At 38.0% G+C, this 19,155-nt stretch overlaps 1 protein-coding gene across 1 annotated transcript in view; it reads right to left on the bottom strand.

The window, feature by feature from the left end:
• Window positions 1–18,948, bottom strand: part of LOC150091994 (uncharacterized) — a 105,084-nt gene extending 86,136 nt beyond the window's left edge. Inside the window, exons 1-3 of the mRNA XM_090370740.1 lie at window positions 18,771–18,948; window positions 14,649–14,704; window positions 127–229 (exon numbers count right to left, since the gene is read on the bottom strand). Of these exons, the coding sequence (XP_090226866.1) occupies window positions 127–229; window positions 14,649–14,704; window positions 18,771–18,836 (225 nt within the window). The 5' untranslated portion in view covers window positions 18,837–18,948. The remainder of the gene's footprint in view (window positions 1–126; window positions 230–14,648; window positions 14,705–18,770) is intronic.
• Window positions 18,949–19,155: the final 207 nt, after the last annotated feature.

Genomic DNA, 19,155 nt, shown 5'->3' with positions numbered 1-19,155 from the left:
TAATAATCTTATCTAAAAAAATTATCAATCATTTATTGGAACAGCAGATTAATTCAATTCACTTCAAGAAGTCAAATGAAATTAGTTATTCAATATTACTTTAAATTAAAAGAAAAGGAAACTTACTTCAGCCCCGTTCTTCAATTTATAAATTCCTGCAATGAAATAGCACACGTTCAACTTATTGTCACCTTCTGATTGAAAATCTAATGTAAACTGATATAAAAGCCTAAAAGAAACAGTGGAAATCAAGTTAAGAATATAGACAGAACAAAATTATATAAAGATCAAAAAATAAGACTTAAATATACATGTAAGAGTTTCAAGTGTTTTCGTTAGATGCAATAAATTTCAAAACTTAAGTATCATATTTTCCATATACAGGGTGTCTCAAAAATATTGGTACAAACGTTTAGGGGAGGTAGGTAACATCTAAAGGAATGTGAATCGCATAGGAACCCATAACTGGAAACGTCACCGTAAGTCGGTACACGGCGCTGTTCATCAGTTTGCGAGATGGAAAATTTCTGGTTTACTCATTCAAGCGGCGCCTCCGTAGCCAGGTGGGCAGGAGCAGCAGTACATAGCACACGCTTCTTGATTAGACCGGGGTTCGAGCCCGTGACCGCCAAATACTGAGGATGCAGAAAGGTCAGGGAATGACCACCGCATATTCCCGGAGCAATATGGCCTTAGTTGCTAATGCTCCTAAAAACCAAATAATCAACAAACAACTCATTCAAGCAGTAGTCGCTGCACGAAGAGCATGCATCGATATAGGAACTGTGAGCTGGCAGACATACACCTAGTCTGTGGATTAGCAGAGGGCCCACACGGTGCGCACCCCCATGCCGGCACAACATCCCTTCGCAATAAATGTGTGGGCAGGTATGGTCGGTGACTGCTTAGTCGGCCCATACATGTTACCATCCCGCATGAACTCAGCTAAATATCGGATCTTTCTTGAACAAGTTCTACCAGGGTTACATGATGATGTTCCAGCAAATGTGAGTCGCAACATTTGGTTTCAACAACATTTGGTTTCAACATGAAAGCGCCTACCCATTATGGAAGGTGTGTTCATGACCATTTGAACAGGCATTTTGAGCATCGATGGATTGGCCGGGGTGGATCCGTTGCCTGGTCCCCACGCTCACCTGATTTATCGAGCCTTGATTTCTTTCTTCTGTGGGGGGGGGCCTCAAATCTATCGTGTATGAATTGACTGTGGAAACGGAAATGGATCTCGTGACGAGACTCGTCTGCGCTGCTGCTGCTACTGTCAAAGAAACTCCACGTGCGTTCGACCGTGTCCGCCATTCCATTCTGCGTCAGTGTCACGCATGCATCGCGTCTCATGGTGGAAACTTCGAACATCTGTTGTAACATCATGAAATGCATCCATCTCGTACTCCATTGTTAATATTATGTCAAATAAATGTTTGCCACTAATTACTGTCTTGTGTCATTTCTGCTTCTTGTGCCTCTGCTACTACTTTCCTGTGACTTTTCCGGTTTATGGGTTCCTATGCGATTCACATTCCTTTAGATGTTACCTACCTCCCTAAACGTTTGTACCAATATTTTTGAGACACCCTGTATTGTTAAAGATGGCATGGATTTCACATACCACCGACAAATTAACTTGGCCTGATACCCCAGCAAATTGCATTTCACAACGAAGTGGGTGAGAAAATGAGAAAAAGAACACGTGGAAAACCACAGTCACATTAGGGTTGCCAATGCATTAGCATTAGCAGTGCCAAATAATGCAAGAAACCAAGCTTATACAGCATCAGCTGTGGAAAAAAAAAAAAAAAAAAACATGGCACCTCCTATTTCACATGTTCTTCATTGAATTTATTTAAACTATCAACTTCCACAACAACAGATGGAAGTTTGTTCTGACAATCAACCACCCCCGTTGGCTAAAGGTAAACTTCTGTACATCTATTCTGGAACCATCCTTACTCAATTTAAATTTGTGTCCCCTCATGTGTGTGGTCTTAGCAAGAGGAAGAATCCCATCAGCATTGATTTGCTCAATACATTCAAAGCCTTAAACACCTCAATCAGATCTTCTCACAGGTGCTGCAATTTGCAGAACTGGAGCCTTTCTTGGGAAGAGTACCCCCCTTGTTTCCCCTCACCAATCTTGTTGCCTTTCTCTGTACTCGTTCCAACAGCTCTACAACCTTTCTAAAATGAGGCTGCCAGACCTGTATGCAATACTCACGATGTAGCCTGATCATTGCCTTATACAATGGGATAATCACCTCCTTATTCCTGTTAGCAAAATTCCTGTACAGTATATCATTGACAAAATCCCATTCTTAATAGCCTCATCAATAGTACACAAGATCAATGTGAGTGTGTTGTTTAAAGGTCACATAATTATGAATCTGTAATAAACTCATTAAAGATCACATACTTATGAAGCTGTAATAAACTATTTTCAAGGGTTCTATTTTGTGAATATTGGTTAAGTTTTAAATACAGGCATATATTAATCTGCAAAAGTGGAAAATCGTAACCGACTTTCATTGAAAAAATTCGAATTAAAGCGGAGCCTTTCATAATACAAATGATATTTGCTGTTTTGGTGTTAAAAATATAGTTATGAATAATACTTCACCGCTGAAATTGAAAGCAGATTCTATTTGGTGAATTCAATGTTACCTTTGAATTTTCTATCTACTCCATATTAACATGATGGTGGTAGTAGTAGTGAAAAATAATGTAAGAAAGCAAGCTTGTATAGCATCAGCCAAAAAACAATTCCTATTTCACCTATCTATTCCCTCCATTAGTTTGTCTAGTTCTTCCTTGAATTTATTTAAGCTATCAACTTCCACAACAACAAATGGAAGTTTGTTCCAACAATTAACCACCCACTGACTAAAGTAAAATTTTCATACATATATTCTGCAACCGTCCTTCCTCAACTTGAATTTGGCCCCTCGTGTGTAGTCTCAGTAAGAAAAAAAATGTATTAGCATTAGTAAAGGCACATGATGCAAGAAAGCAAGCTTATATAGCATCAGCCAAAAAAAAAAAAAAATTCTAATTTCACCCATCCACTTGCTCCAAATGTTTGTCTAGTTCTGCCTTGAATCTATTTAAGCTATCAACTTCTAATGCCATCAACATTTAGCCTACACAATCCATTCAAGGCTTTAAACACCTCAATTAGATTTCCTTGTAGGTGCCTAGTCTCCACACACTGCAATTTGTAGCACTGAAGCCTTTCTAGGTAAGAGCATCCTTGTTTCCTTCACCAATCTGGTTGCCCTTCTCTGCACCTGTTCCAGCAGATCTCTATCCTTCCTAAAGTGAAGCCACCAGATCTGTATACAGTATTCAAGATGTGGCCTAACCATGGCCACATAAAAACAGATAATCACTCCCTTCTCTCTACTAGCAAAGTTTCTGTATATCAATGACAAAATCCCATGAGCTGTACTGGCAGCCTATCTGCACTGCCAAGAGAATTTCGTATCTGGTAATAATATTGTGTTGCCTGACAGGCCCAGTTAAATATATCTACTCCTGGTGACTTGGGATTAGTAGTTGTTACTTTTTGTGCCTTCTTAATTATGTCTTAGTCTTGTTTGTGCTGCATTTATTTTTTTTCCATATATTGTTGTTCACTTTGTGTAAGCTGGTGAGTGAGCCTGTAAGGTGACACAATGTTGTTTATGTTACTTCATTGGATCCAGCCCAAGTGTAGTTCGTTGTGTAGTGAAACACTGCTTTTCATCATAATGGAATAGTGTTCACTGTCCAAAAGCTTCTCAAAGTTCACTGCTCACCTACTTGGGGTATTATCATGGAAAAGAAGAGAAATTCTAGTACTTGTGGAGTTTGTGGTTGTGAGCAGTACATCGGCTATTTTTTTCATCGAAATATGTTAATTTCAAAGTTTTTTTTATTTTTTATAAATAATGACTTAATTTGATGTCATGATATAATGCCAGAGTTTCGTGCAATTAATACATCCACAAACTTAAATTTGGCAGAGATTAATTGTTTCGTGTTTAAGGGTACAAAATTTGATATTATTGTACTAATTACATTAACAGTAGGAGATATGTACACTTCCTTAACAAGAACAGGACAATATTGAGAAAAAGTTATGATTCAAAATGTCTGCAATTCTGCCAAGACATGTTAGAAGAGAGTAGGCAAGACTCATGAATTAGAATTTTTCGCAGCATAGTATGTGCTTGTTAACAGGAGAGAGCACTTAAATAGCATTAGCATTAGTAGAGGCATATGATGCAAGAAAGCAAGCTTATTCAGCATCAGCCAAAAAAAAAAAAAAAAACCCACTCCCATTTCACCCCTCCGTTCGTTCGAAATACCTGTCCAGTTGAGCTTTAAATTTGTTTAGGCTATCAACTTCAACAACAAGTGATGGAAGTCGGTTCCACCAACCAACCACCCGCTGGCCAAAGGCAAATTTCCGCACATCTATCCGACATCCGTCCTTCCTCAATTTGAATTTATGCCCTCTGAGGTGATTATTCTGAGCAAGATGAAAAATCCCATTGGCATTGAGCATGCTCAAACCATTCAAAGCCTTATACACCTCTATCAGATCACCTCGCCGGTGCCTAGTCTCCAGACTCTGCAATTTGCAAAACTTAAGCCTTTCTTCGTAAGAGCAACCCTTTGTTCCATTTACTAATCTTGTTGCCCTTCTCTGTACCCGTTCCAGCAGTTCTACATCCTTCTTGAAATGAGGCCTCCAGACCTGTATACAGTACTCAAGATGTGGCCTAACCATTGCCTTATACAAGGGAATAATCACCTCCTTATCCCTGCTAGAAAAATTCCTGTATATCATTGACAAGACACCATGAGCTACTCTTGCAGCTCGTCTGCACTGCTCAGAGAACTTCATATCTGCCTGCACAATTACCCCCAGGTCCTTTTCATTCTCCACCACTGAAAGTGTAGTACCGCAGAGTTGATACGTTGCTCTGGGGTTACTGTTTCCTATATGTAGTACTTTACATTTGTCAATGTTAAACTTCATTTGCCACCTCTCAGCCCATCTATTCAACCTTTCCAGATCCTGTTGCAGCAGCATAGCGTCAGTAGTGTCCTTAACGACCCTGCCAACCTTTGTATCATCTGCAAACTTGGACATTAAACTTGATATCCCATCATCAATATCATTCATAAACACCGAAAACAACAACGGACCCAACACTGAACCTTGAGGAACTCCACTAATAACATTAGTCCACGTTGAGCAGTGTCCATTGATTACCACTCTCTGTCTTCTGCCACTCAACCATCCCCTTATCCATAGCAGCAATTTGCCTCCAATGCCACACTGCTCCAATTTGTGCAGCAGCCTTCCATGTGCAACAGTATCGAAAGCCTTTCTAAGATCCAAATATATAATATCAAAGTTATTCCCTGCATCCAGTTCTTTTGTGACTACATCATAGTATCCAATCAAATTGGTCAGGCAAGACCTGCCCTTAACAAAACCATGCTGCGTCTGAGCTATAACGGAATTCTTGTCTAGATGATCCTGCAGTGCTTCTTTAACCAGTGCCTCCATTAATTTACCTGGAACAGAAGTTAAACTAACAGGTCTATAATTACTTGTGTCAGCCTTTGATCCTCCTTTGTGAATTGGGGTTACATTTGCACATCTCCAGTCTATGGGTACCTCCCCTGAGTCCAAAGAAGCTCTCATAATTATGGCTAGGGGTTTGCATACTTCCTTTGCTGCCTCCTTTAATATAACTGGATAGATCCCATCCACCCCAGGTGCCTTTTTTATGTTTATCTTCAACAATCTCTCCTCCACTTTCCTCTCAGTTATTACAAAATCATCCAGCTCATTGCCAATGTTTACTTTACCTACATCATTCTCCTTCCTGAATAACTCCTCATGCGTGAATGTAGATGCAAAATACTCGTTTAGATTGTTAGCCACCTGAGCAGGATCCTCAACTGTTGAACCATCAATATCCAGTGGACCAATCTGATTCATCCCTTTCCTTCTCAAGTTCAAGTATGTAAAGAACTCTTTTCTGTTTTTCTTTGCATCCTTTGCCAAGGATTTTTCGTAGTCTGCCTTTGCCTGCCTAATCTCCTTTGTGACTTGGTTACAGACCAACTTATATCTATCATAGGCTTCCATGTCACCCATTAATTTGTATGTATCCCATGCATTTTTCTTCTCTGCCACATGTCTCATTAGTTCATCTGACAACCATTTAGGCCTAAACCTTGAACAATATTTCTTAGTTGGTATGTAAAGCCTGGTAGCCTCCAAGATTAGTTCCTTGAATGCTTCCCATTTTGAGTTTGCTGTTGGTAACATCATCAGTTGGTCCCACTGTACAGAATTTAAATACTGTCTCAGACCATCATAGTCTCCTTTACGAAAACAAAAACCCTTCCCTTTACCTCTGATGGTAGTTACCTCCTTGAGTAAATCCCACTTCAACACACTGTGATCACTGCCACCTAATGGTTCATTTATCTGCAGGTTCTTAATGCATGAAGAATCACTACTGATAATCAGATCAAGAGTATTGCTCCCTCTTGTTGCCTCACGAACATGCTGATGTAGAAAACAATCATCCAATAAATCCACAAAAGCCTTGCTAGTGTGCGAGTGACCAACCCACAAATTCCAGTCAATATCTGGGAAATTAAAATCCCCCATTATAAGACTCTTTGATTTACTGGCCCACTCTATTTCCCTGTACAATATCGTATTATACTCATCAGAGTCATTAGGCCTATAGCACACTCCTACTCTCAATTTTGATTTCCCTATGCTTATGTCACACCAAACTGACTCGACACTGCCCTGTCCATCGATGTCGACTGGCTTCACTTCCTTGGACTTTATGTGTTTCTTAATTAATAGCATAACCCCTCCTCCCCTCCTGTCCTGTCTATCCTTTCTATACACATTGTATTCCCCAAATTCCAGTTCCGCATTACTTATATCTGTGTGACACCACGTCTCTGATATCCCAACAATATCTGCCTTTGATGTTTTGAGCAATACCTCAAATTCATCAAATTTATTTACCAAACTCCTAGCATTGGTGTACACGCAGGTATACATGCACCTGTTTCTATTCTTAGCTACCCTAACACAACCCATGTGTTTACTTGTACCGCAATGACTACCAGCAGTCTCTGAAATATCCTGCATCTTGTTTTTCAGACTTCTGCTCATTTCAATAGAAGCAGTGCAAGAATCACTTCCACCTCTGCCAGTGGCTACTGTTAATCTATTAGTCCTTGTATCCCCCCCCCAACTAGCAGTTTTCCGACCCACCTAACACTGCCTCGACAGCATCAGCAAAAATTCTTGCACCCTTTCTATTTAAGTGTATCCCATCCCTGTAGAAGCAATCTCTCCTGTTAACAAGTACAGTCCAGGCTGAAAAGGGTATACACAGACTATTTGCTAATGCTATCAAGGCGGTGTTAAGTAGTTCAAAAAACTGTTAACTTTCGGATACACAGATTATAAATAGCCATTAGGTAGAGATAAAAGTGATTCTTGCACTGCTTCTATAGAAAAATGGAGCGGCCTGAAAAGCAATGTATTGTGGATTTCAAGGACTGCTGTGAGTCATCAGAGAACAATTAAATACATGGGCTGTGTTAAGGTAACTAAGAGTAAGAACAGATGCTGGTATATTTATATTATCATTAGCATTAGCATTAGTAGAGGCATTTGATGCAAGAAAGCAAGCTTATGCAGCATCAGCCAAAAAAAAAACCCACTTCCACTTCACACCTCTGTTCATTCAAAATACCTGTCCAGCTGAACCTTAAACTTATTTAGGCTATTAACCTCCACTACAAGGGATGGAGGTCTGTTCCACCAACCAACCACCCGCTGGCTAAAGGCAAATTTCCGCATGTCTATCCTACATCTGTCTTTCCTCAATTTGAATTTATGCCCTCTCAGGTGATTATTCTGAGCTAGAGGAAGAATCCCATCAGCATTGAGCATGCTCAAACCATTCAAGGCTTTATACACCTCTATCAGATCACCTCGCTGGTGCCTAGTCTCCAGACACTGTAATTTGCAAAACTTAAGCCTTTCTTCGTAAGAGCACCCCTTTGTTGCATTCACCAATCTTGTTGCCCTTCTCTGTACTCGTTTCAGCAGCTCTACATCCTTCATGAAATGAGGCCTCCAGACCTGTATACAGTACTCTAGGTGTGGCCTGACCATTGCCTTATACAAGGGAATAATCACCTCCTTATCCCTGCTGGAAAAATTCCTGTATATCATTGACAATACTCCATGAGCTACTCTTGCAGCCCGTCTGCACTGCTCAGAGAACTTCATATCTGCCTGCACAACCACCCCCAAGTCCCTTTCATTCTCTACTACTGTCAGTGTAGTACCACAGAGTTGATACGTTGCTCTGGGGTTGCTGTTTCCCATGTGTAGTACTTTACATTTGTCAATGTTAAACTTCATTTGCCACCTCTCAGCCCATCTGCTCAACCTTTCCAGATCCTGTTGCAGCAGCATAGGTGTCAGTAGTGTCCTTGACAACCCTGCCAACCTTTGTATCGTCTGTAAACTTGGACATTTAGCTTGATATACCATCATCAATATCATTTATAAATACAGAAAACAATAATGGACCCAACACTGAGCCCTGAGGGACTCCACTAATAACATTAGTCCACGATGAACAGTGTCCATTGATTACCACTCTCTGTCTTCTCCCCCTCAACCACCCCTTTATCCATAGCAGCAATTTGCCTCCAATGTCACACTGCTCCAATTTGTGTAGCAGTCTTCCATGTGCAACAGTATCAAAAGCCTTTCTAAGATCCAAGTATATAATATCAAAGCTATTCCCTGCATCCAGTTCTTTTGTGACTGCATCATAGTGTCCAATCAAATTGGTCAGGCAAGACTTCCCCTTAACAAAGCCATGCTGTGTCCGAGCTATAACTGAAGTCTTGTCTAAATGATCCTGCAGTGCTTCTGTAACCAGTGCCTCCATTAATTTTCCTGGAACAGAAGTTAAGCTCACAGGTCTATAATTACTTGTGTCAGCCTTTGATCCTCCTTTGTGAATTGGGGTCACATTTGCACATTTCCAGTCTATGGGTACCTCCCCTGAGTCTAAGGAAGCTCTCATAATTATGGCTAAGGGTTTGCTTACTTCCTTTGCTGCTTCCTTTAATATAACTGGATAGATCCCATCCACCCCGGGTGCCTTTCTTGTGTTTATCTTCAACAGTTTCTTCTCCACTTTACTCCCAGTTATTTCAAGATTCTGTAGCTTACTGATAAAGTTGAATACACCTCTGGCATTCCCCTCCCTGAATAACTCCTCATGTGTGAATGTCGATGCAAAATATTCATTTAGTTTGTTAGCTACCTGAGCAGGATCATCAACAGTTGACCCATCAATATCAAGTGGACCAATCTGATTCATCCCCTTCCTTCTAGAGTTTACATAAGTAAAGAACTCTTTGCTGTTTTTCTTTGCATCCCTTGCCAAGGATTTCTCATAATCTGCCTTTGCCTGCCTAACCTCCTTTGTAACTTGGTTGCATATCAACTTGTATCTATCATAGGCTTCTGTGTCATGTGTTAATTTGTAAGTATCCCATGCATTTTTCTTCTCTGCCATATGCCTCATTAGTTCATCTGACATCCATTTTGGCCTAAACATTGAACAATATTTCTTAGTTGGTATGTAAAGCCTAGTAGCTTCCAAGATAAGTTCTTTGTATGCTTCCCATTTTGAATTTGCTGTTGGTAACATCATCAGTTGGTCCCACTGTATAGAATTTAAATACTGTCTCAGTCCATCGTAGTCGCCTTTACGGAAGCAATAACCCTTCCCTTTACCCCTAATGGTAGTTACCTCTTTGAGTAAATCCCACTTCAGCACACTGTGATCACTGCCACCTAGTGGTTCATTTATCTGCAGATTCTTAATGCATGAAGAATCACTGCTGATAATCAAATCAAGAGTATTACTCCCTCTAGTTGCCTCCTGAACATGCTGATGTAGAAAACAATCATCCAATAAATCCACAAAAGCCCTGCTAGTGTGTGAGTGACCAGCCCCCAAATTCCAGTCAATATGTACAATAATGCTGGGAGCATAGTATTTGATGAATTTGAAGTACTGATTAAGTCATCAAATGCAGACATTGTGGAGATATCAGAGAAGCGGTGTCACTGAGATATAACTGATGTAGAATTTGAATATGGGGAGTACAATATATACAAAAAGAACAGACAAGAGGAATGGTGGGAGGGCACCTGCTGTTCTAAGGAGTGCATAAAACTTAAGGCAGTGTATCCAGTTGAAAAGGGTGGCCCAGAAATATTGAGTCAGTTTTGTATGACATAAGCAATGGAAAAGCAAAAATGAGAACAGGTTATAGGCCTAATGACTCTGATGAATACAACAAACATTGTAGAGAGAAACAAGAGTAGGCCAGTAAATCAGAATGTCGTATAATGGAAATTTTAATTTTCCAGATATTGACTGTAACCTGAAGGTTGGTCACACACACTAGCAAGAATTTTTTGAATTTATTGGATGACTGTTTTCTACAGCAGCATGTTAGAGACTCAATGAAAGGAAGCAGCACTCTTGATCTCGTTATCAGCACAGATTCTTTATGCATTAAAGATCTGCAAGTAAAAACCACACTTGGTGGCAACAATCACAGTTTATTGATGTGGGGTTTACATAAAGATGTTATATCAAGGGTAAAGGGAAAGAGTTTTGCTTTCATAAAGGTGACTAGTGCTCTCAGACAGTTTTATACTCTATACAGTGGGACCAACTCATGATTTTACCATCAGCAAATTCTTAATGGGAAGCATTCAAATAAATAGTAGTAGTAATAGTGGTGGCATGTGATGCAAGAAAGCAAGTATATGAGCTTATGCAGCATCAGCCAAAAAAAAAAAAATCACACCATTCCCTCCAAATGCCTGTCAAGTTCCTCCTTAAATTTATTAAACCTATCAACTTCCACAACAACAGATGGAAGTTTGTTCCAGCAATTAACCACCCACTGGCTAAAGGCAAATTTCCGAACATCTATTCTACGTCCGTCTTTTCTTAATTTAAATTTATGCCCCGTTAGGTTCGTAATCTGAACAAATGGAAGGATCCCATTAGTTTTTAGGTGGTAGATGACTTTCATCAACCGGTGAAATACCACCACTTTGCTTATTGGAGGCTTGAAGTGGTGAAACCCATGTTTAGTCTCTAGAGCAAAGTTTCCGGCATCCCCCTCCCCCCATACTTCTCCTTCAACCCATGCACGGTACTAAGTACTATAGGTTTGGTTACCTTTCGTGTTTGGGGTTTTCATAAAAAAAAAAAAAAAAAAAGAATTCAGTGTGCTCAACTCATTCAAGGCCTTATACACCTCAATCAGATCACCATGCAGGTGCCTAGTCTCCAGCCACTGCAATTTTCAGAACTTAAGCCTCTCTTGGTAAGAGGATCCCTTCATTCCCCTCACCAATCTTGTTGCCCTTCTCTGCACACGCTCAAGCAAATCTACATCCTTCCTAAAATGAGGCCTCCAGACCTGTACACAGTACTCAAGGTGTGGTCTGACCATTGCCTTACACAGAGGGACAATCACCTCCTTTTCCCTGCTAGCAAAATTCCTATATATCATTGACAAAACCCCATGACCTGCCCTGGCAGCCTGTCTGCATTGCTCAGAAAACTTCATATCTGACTGCACAATTACTCCCAGGTCTTTTTCATTTTCTACCACCTTAAGTGTAGTACCACACAGTTGGTACGTTTCTCTGGGGTTACTTCTACCCATATGCAGTACTTTGCATTTGTCAAAGTAAACTTCAGTTGCCACTTCTTAGCCCATCTGCCCAAATTATCTAGATCCTGTTGCAGTAGCACACTGCCATTACTGTCATTAACAACCCTGCCAACCTTTGTATCATCTGCAAACTTCAACACTAAGCCTGATATACCTTCATCAATATCTTTGATAAATATACAAAACAACAGAGGACCTAACACCGAACCCTGTGGGACTCCACTAATAACATTAGTCCACGAAGAGCAGCACCCATTAATTACCACCCTCTGTCTTCTCCCACTCAGCCATCCTTTTATCCATTGTAGCAACTTACCCTTAATACCATTCTGCTCCAATCTGTACAATTAGTTTTCCATGCACAACAGTGTCAAAAGCTTTCCTGAAATCCAAATATATGATACCAAAATTATTTTTTGCATCCAGTTCCTTTGTAACCACATCATAATATCCTATCAAACTTGTCAGACAAGACTTTCCCTGAACAAACCCATGCTGTGTCTGAATTATTGCTGCAGTCTTGTCTAGATGATCCTGCAATGCATCTTTAACCAGTTTAATAATCATAGAAGCTACTAGGCTTTTCATAGCAACTGAGAAATACTGTTCAAGACCTAAATGGATGTCAGATCGACTATTCAGACAAGTGGCAGAGAAGAAAAGTGCATGGGATACGTAAAATATCGGGCGAAACAGAAACCTATGGTAGATATAAACTAGTCTGTAATTAAGTCGCAAAGCAGGTAAAGCAAGTGAAGGCAGATTACAAGTAATCTTTGGAAAAGGATGCAAAGAAAAATAGCAAAGACTTCTTTATTTACAAAAACTCTAGAAGGGGATGAATCAAATTGGTACACTTGATATTTGTGGTTCGACCGTTGATAATCCTACTCAAGTTGCTGATAAACTGAATAAGTATTTTGCATCTACATTCACACATGAGGAATTCTTTAGGGATGTTTATCAAACAACCACAAGATAGTGGTTGTTTCTTATTCAGGTTTGCCAGTAACCTAACCTAACCTATGGTGATCTTGCCTATTATATACTCAACTCTGATTTTTTTTGTTTTGCCAGTGCTTATATTACACCAAACTGACTCAACATTACACTGGCCACCTACTTGAACTAGGTGCACTGCCTTAGATTAAGTGCCAACTCTTCAAAGCATAAGAATATACAAAAGAGACATTTTTATAACAAGGTGGGGCAAGACAACATAAGGCAAATGCAGTTCTTCATTTCCTGAAGGAACATTTCAATGACAGGGTCATTTATAACCGATATTCTAAACAATGTGATGATCATATAATCTTGGAGTCAGATTTATTATTATTAATAGCAGTACAGGCAAATGTTGCAAGCTTATATAGCATCAGGCAAAAAAAAAAAAAAACCAACACTACCCACCTCATCTGTCTATCCCATCTAATAAATATATCTAATTCATCCTTAAATTTATTCAAATTACCCACTACTGCAACACAGATCATTAGCATTAGCAGAGGAATACGATGCAAGAATGCAAGCTTATGCAGCATCAGCAGCCAAAAAAAACCCTTCCATTTCACCACTCTATTCATTCCAAATGCCTGTCCAGCTCAGCCTTAAATTTATTTTGGCTATCAACTTCCACAACAAAAGATAGAAGTCTGTTCCACCAATCAAATACTCACTGGCTAAAGGCAAATTTCTGCACATCTATTAAACAACTTTCTTTCCTCACAATTTGAATCTGTGTCCCCTCAGGGTCTTAATCTGAGCACGAGGAAGAATCTCATCAGCATTCAGCTTGCTCAACTCATTCCAGGCCTTATCCACCTCAATCAGATTACCTCGCAGGTGCCTACTCTCCAGGCACTGCAATTTGCAGAACTTAAGCCTTTCTTGGTAAGAACACCCCTTTGTTCCCCTCACCAATCTTGTTGCCCTTCTTTGTACTCGTTCTAGCAACTCTACATCCTTCCTAAATAGGTTGCTCCAACAATCAATTATTCTGTGGCTGAAAGTAAATTTCCATACACCTTATCCTGCGGCTATCCTATTTAAATTTGAGTTATGTCCTCTTGTGTGCACTATCTGAGAAAGAGTTAGAACACCATCATCAGTAAGTTTACTTAATCCATTTAGATTTATTGATCCTCTTTGACATATCTGAATTATTTCCTGTGAGGATTACTGGAATATAATATGCATACTACTGAAGAAGTGAAAGTTAAAAGATAGCTATGGAGGGTTTCTCTGAAGAAAGATTGGTGGCAGTCATGGATGTTTTGGATACAGAGAGGTCACAAACCGTTGCATCTTTTCTTGACATCAATTTTTTAAATTTGTAAATGAGGTTTCAGCATTTCATGTTTGAGATCAGTGTTAAAAAATAAATAAAAAGAAAAAAAAATGAAAAAAGGACGCATTACATCTGTTAAACTGACTACAAAGAGGAATAAACTTACTGATAAACAATGGAGATGAAGAACATTATTATGCATATGGGTGTTATTAGTTTGAAATTGATGCACACTGTACTGAAATTTGAAAATTTAATAATTAAAAACTTTAATACATGCCATTTTTAAAAACTTCAATTCATTATGAAAGCAACCACGTAATGACCATCTCTTAGCACCTTATTATTAAATTTCAAACTTTAGTAGCACAATGGAATATAATAAAACCTTTGCCAATGGTTTCGTGACTTAATTGTTTCTTTTTTACAATACCTAATGAATACTTATTAATTTTCACCTTGACAAAAACAAATTTTAAAAAATGGAGCTTATGAAACTTAAACTCACTGTTTTGCTACATTGACATGAATTCCAGCAGTTTTACTCAACCATTTGTATGTGACCTGGAAGTAAAAACATGAAAAAAAATAATAATATAAATAACAGAAACACAATACAATAATACAAACACACAAAACACAAATGACTTTAATTTTATAACACAATACTTCCCAATATATTTACAAAAAAAAAGTACATTTAATTTCAGTGCAGTTTGTAATTTAGTTATATGAACAGATAATGCTTATGAAAAACAAAAAAATATAAACGGTTAAACAGATAAAATCGTTTACCACTGTCTGAGCAAAAGGCTATACATGCTAATTATATCTGCTAAAAATTTTAAGGATCATTTTGAATTTGTAATTCAGAAATACTTAAATACTTAAAAAAAGCATTTTGAGCTACTCCCGAATGGTGTAGTTCCTTTGTTTCTCTATTTAAACTTTAAGAATTTTCTGCTGAAAGAATCAAATAATTCCCATGTGACTACTAGTTTTGGTATGACTAATGGCAGGTTAAATTAACCCTCAACTGCTAACGTGGCATCTAACAGACACTAATTTTTAAAATTTTTTTTGTTATTTGTTTTAAATGTTAAATGAAATCACTCATTCCGTGTTCTTTTCCTCATTAGTGTTCCCTAATTGATTATACAATATTTTCTGTTTTCATTTCAATATACTATAAATTACAAGAAATTAATTTTTTTTGTTTGGCATATAACAAATGCCTTACTGGCATCTGCAAGATACCAGCAAGAACTTACTGTCGAAGACCTTTGGTTTCATTGTCTTTGCAGTATTTAAATGCGAATGGCTGACAAAAATACAAACATTACATGATGCACGCATTTGTTTTTAATTCGGGAATGAGTGACCGTGAAAATTTAAAAAAAATTAGATAAAAACATTTTCATTATTATTTTCTACCACCACATTCAATCTTATAAAAAAACTAATTTTTTTAATAATTAAAAAAAGCATGATGTCTCACAGACACCATGCTTTGTTTTATTTTAGGGGCATGAAAAGGAGGATTAAATGAATTTTGAGAAAATCTGCTGACTCCAATTTCATATCTAAATTTTACCCATGAATCTCTTGGTTAGTTTCATTATTACTAATAAAATCTAGCCTTGCTTGTTTTATAACTTGATGGAAGACTTAGCATTAGCATTAGTAGAGGCATATGATGCAAGAAAGAAGCTTATGCAGCATCAGCCAAAAAAAAAAAAAAAAAACCATTTCACCCCTCCATTCGTTTGAAATATCTGTCCAGCTGAGCCTTAAATATATTTAGGCTATCAACTTCTACAACAAGGGATGGAAGTCTGTTCCACCAACCCACTACCCACTGGCTAAAGGCAAATTTCCGCACATCTGTCATTCCTCAATTTCAATTTATACCCTCTCAGGTGATTATTCTGAGCAAGAGGAAGGATCCCATCGGCATTGAGCATGCTCAAACCATTCAAGGCTTTATATACCTCTATCAGATCACCTCACCGGTGCCTAGTCTCCAGACACTGTAATTTGCAAAACTTAAGCCTTTTTTCGTAAGAGCAACCCATTGTTCCATTCACTAATCTTGTTGCCCTTCTCTATACTCATTCCAGCATCTCTACATCCTTCTTGAAATGAGGCCTCCAGACCGGTATACAGTACTCAAGGTGTGGCCTGACCATTGCCTTATACATGGGAATAATCACCTCCTTATCCCTGCTAGAAAAATTCCTGTATATCATTGACAAGACACAATGAGCTACTCTTGATCCCTCTAGTTGCCTCCCAAACATGGTGATGTAGAAAACAATCATCCAATAAATCCACAAAAGCCTTGCTAGTGTATGAGTGACCAACCCACAAATTATAAGACTCTCTGATTTACTGGCCCACTCAATTTCAGTTTCTTATTATACTCATCAGAGTTCATTAGGCCTATAGTACACTCCTACTCTCAATTTTGATCTTCCAATGACTTGATTTCAATGTATGCTAATGTACTGGCAACTGTTTCAGCAGGAGTTTTTTTGGCAGTTATTATTTTCAGTATTCTTTTACCTTTTCTTTTTTTACAAAGTACAGCTTGATAAAACTATTTTTTTGACAATGATTAAATTACTTATAGCATCTGGGAACTGGTTAATGATTTGAACACTGCTTGCTTTCTTGCAAACTCAGCACATAACAGAATCCACCAGTCTCAAATTCCATCCCAGGATAAATATCATTGTTGTGACAATGGATATAAAAAGTGAGCCACTGCGACACCTACAAAAGGGCTTCTTCACTTCAGAAAGATTCTGTAAAATTGAACATGAAAAGAGCTTCTTCAATTGAGAGACAGAGCATGACATAAAATTGAACATGAAAAGAACTTCTTCACTTGAGAGAGAAATGAGCTTCTTCACCTGAGGGGAGACTATATAATTACACAAGGAGAAAACACTGCAAACGTTCAGCAAATCCTTTGTACAGGTATCTAGATGAAAATGCCAGTCTAGTATCTTTATAATTAAATTAAATTAATTTTTTTCCAAGAATAAACTTTTATTCTTGGAAAGCAAAAGCAAAATAGCACAGTGGGCAGATTGCTTTAGTAACCAGTTAAGTGCGTGGCAAATTTGAAAAAAAAAACAGACTTCCATCCCTTGTGGTGGAGGTTGATAGCCTAAATAAGTTTAAGGCTCAGCTGGACAGGTATTTTGAACGAACAGAAGGGTGAAGTGGAAGTGGGTTTTTTTTTTTTTTTTTTTGGCTGATGCTGCATAAGCTTGCTTTCTTGCATCAAATGCCTCTACTAATGCTAATGCTAAAAAAAATTTATCAGCATGTAGCAAGTACAGTAGGGTGATGTTTGATTTCCATGTACCAATAAGATTGATATCTGGCAATCAATGGTCAGTACGACCCAAGCCCAATTAAAAGTGAAACATGTCTTCGTAAATTTGTAGAAAAAAAAAGGTCTAAAGGTCCAGTATTTTCTAATTAACATTTATTATTATTCTGTTTGTTAATTTAATTTTATTTATATTGTGCTAAAAGGCACTACTCCAATAGACACACCTGCAAGGTGATCTGACTGAGGTGTTTAGGGCTTCGAATGGATTGAGCAAGCTCAATGCTGATGGAATTCTTTCTCTTGCTCAGGCTACACACAAGGGGGCACAAATTGAAATTGAGGTGGGAGGGTTGCAGAATAGATGTGTAGAAGTTTGGCTTTGAACAGTGGGTGGCTGATTGCCAGAACAAACTTCCATCTGTGATTGTGGAGATTGATATATTAATTAAGGAAGAAGTAAATAAACTATTAGGGAGAATGAATAGGTGAAATGAGAGGGGGGGGGGGGAGGGTTGGCTGATGCTGTGTAAGCTTGCTTTCTTCCATCATTTGCCACTACTAATGCTAAATAAAATTTCAGTTTTGATGGAATTATTATTATTATTATCATTATTAGCCATATAGTGCAAGGAAGCCAGAGTCTTTTGCTGGCAAAAAAAAAAAAAAAAAAAAAATTCTAAGTTAACCTGAGAGAGAGAGAGAAGGGAATCACCAAGAGAGAAGAATGATATCCAGCTCAGGACCCTGAGTGTGCCAAGTCCATACTCACCAGATGTGAGCCCCTGGGGTTGATGGATGGATGAACTGAAGTGGCAGGCACAATCTGTATAAAGTGCCCTTTTTTTGTAACATACCTTTCAGCTGTTTAGAGGGATGTTGTTCTTAAAAATAATAAAAATTATATGATAAAATTCAAAATATAAGTTAAAAGATTATTTTGAATAGTTCCTATTTAGTTTCATATTTTTCACTGTAATTCGTTATTGACAGTGTAATTCGACAGTGGTCTATCGGAAAAGGGGCACCTACGCGCACTGTTTTGCGTTATTTATTTTTTTATTAGTGTTATTTTTATTTTTATTTTTTGGGCCATTGTGTGATTCAATTGTTTTCCCGGGACATCACACTACCACAACCCCGGTGTTACGCCAACCCTGCAGTAAATGACGATCAGTATTATCAATAATAGTACCATATATATATCACCTTTTATACTAAAAAATTCTATTAATTTTAATATGTGGATGAAGCCAATATCTCCAACACTGATACATGAAAACTTACGATTTTATTCTCATCATTGACAGCTTCGTCAACTAAACTAAATACTCTTCTCAATAATCCCGCCATTTTCTAAATTACAATACAGTATGTTCCAAATTCAGACGTGGAAGTACTCTCCACGAACCAATTTCTACGAAAAAAATTGCAGCACAGAAAAGAAAAATTGCATAAATTAAGAATTCTACTAAAACATCGTCCCATATAATCGGATCCATTGTTAATCAAAATAAAATAAAAATGGGGATAAAAAAAAAAAAAAGGTACACATTAATCATGTGGTAATAGTCTTGAAAGAATACCACAAAACCAATAGGCAAAAATATTTTAAAAATTGGAATTAAATATCTTAGTAATAGTTGGTTCTATACTCCGAATTTTTTTTTTT

Source organism: Mastigoproctus giganteus, chromosome 1 (genome assembly GCF_048544385.1).
Source record: "Mastigoproctus giganteus isolate SK-2022 chromosome 1, ASM4854438v1, whole genome shotgun sequence".
In the NCBI taxonomy this organism is placed as follows: domain Eukaryota; kingdom Metazoa; phylum Arthropoda; class Arachnida; order Uropygi; family Thelyphonidae; genus Mastigoproctus; species Mastigoproctus giganteus.
This window is presented reverse-complemented; position numbering and strand designations above follow the sequence as displayed.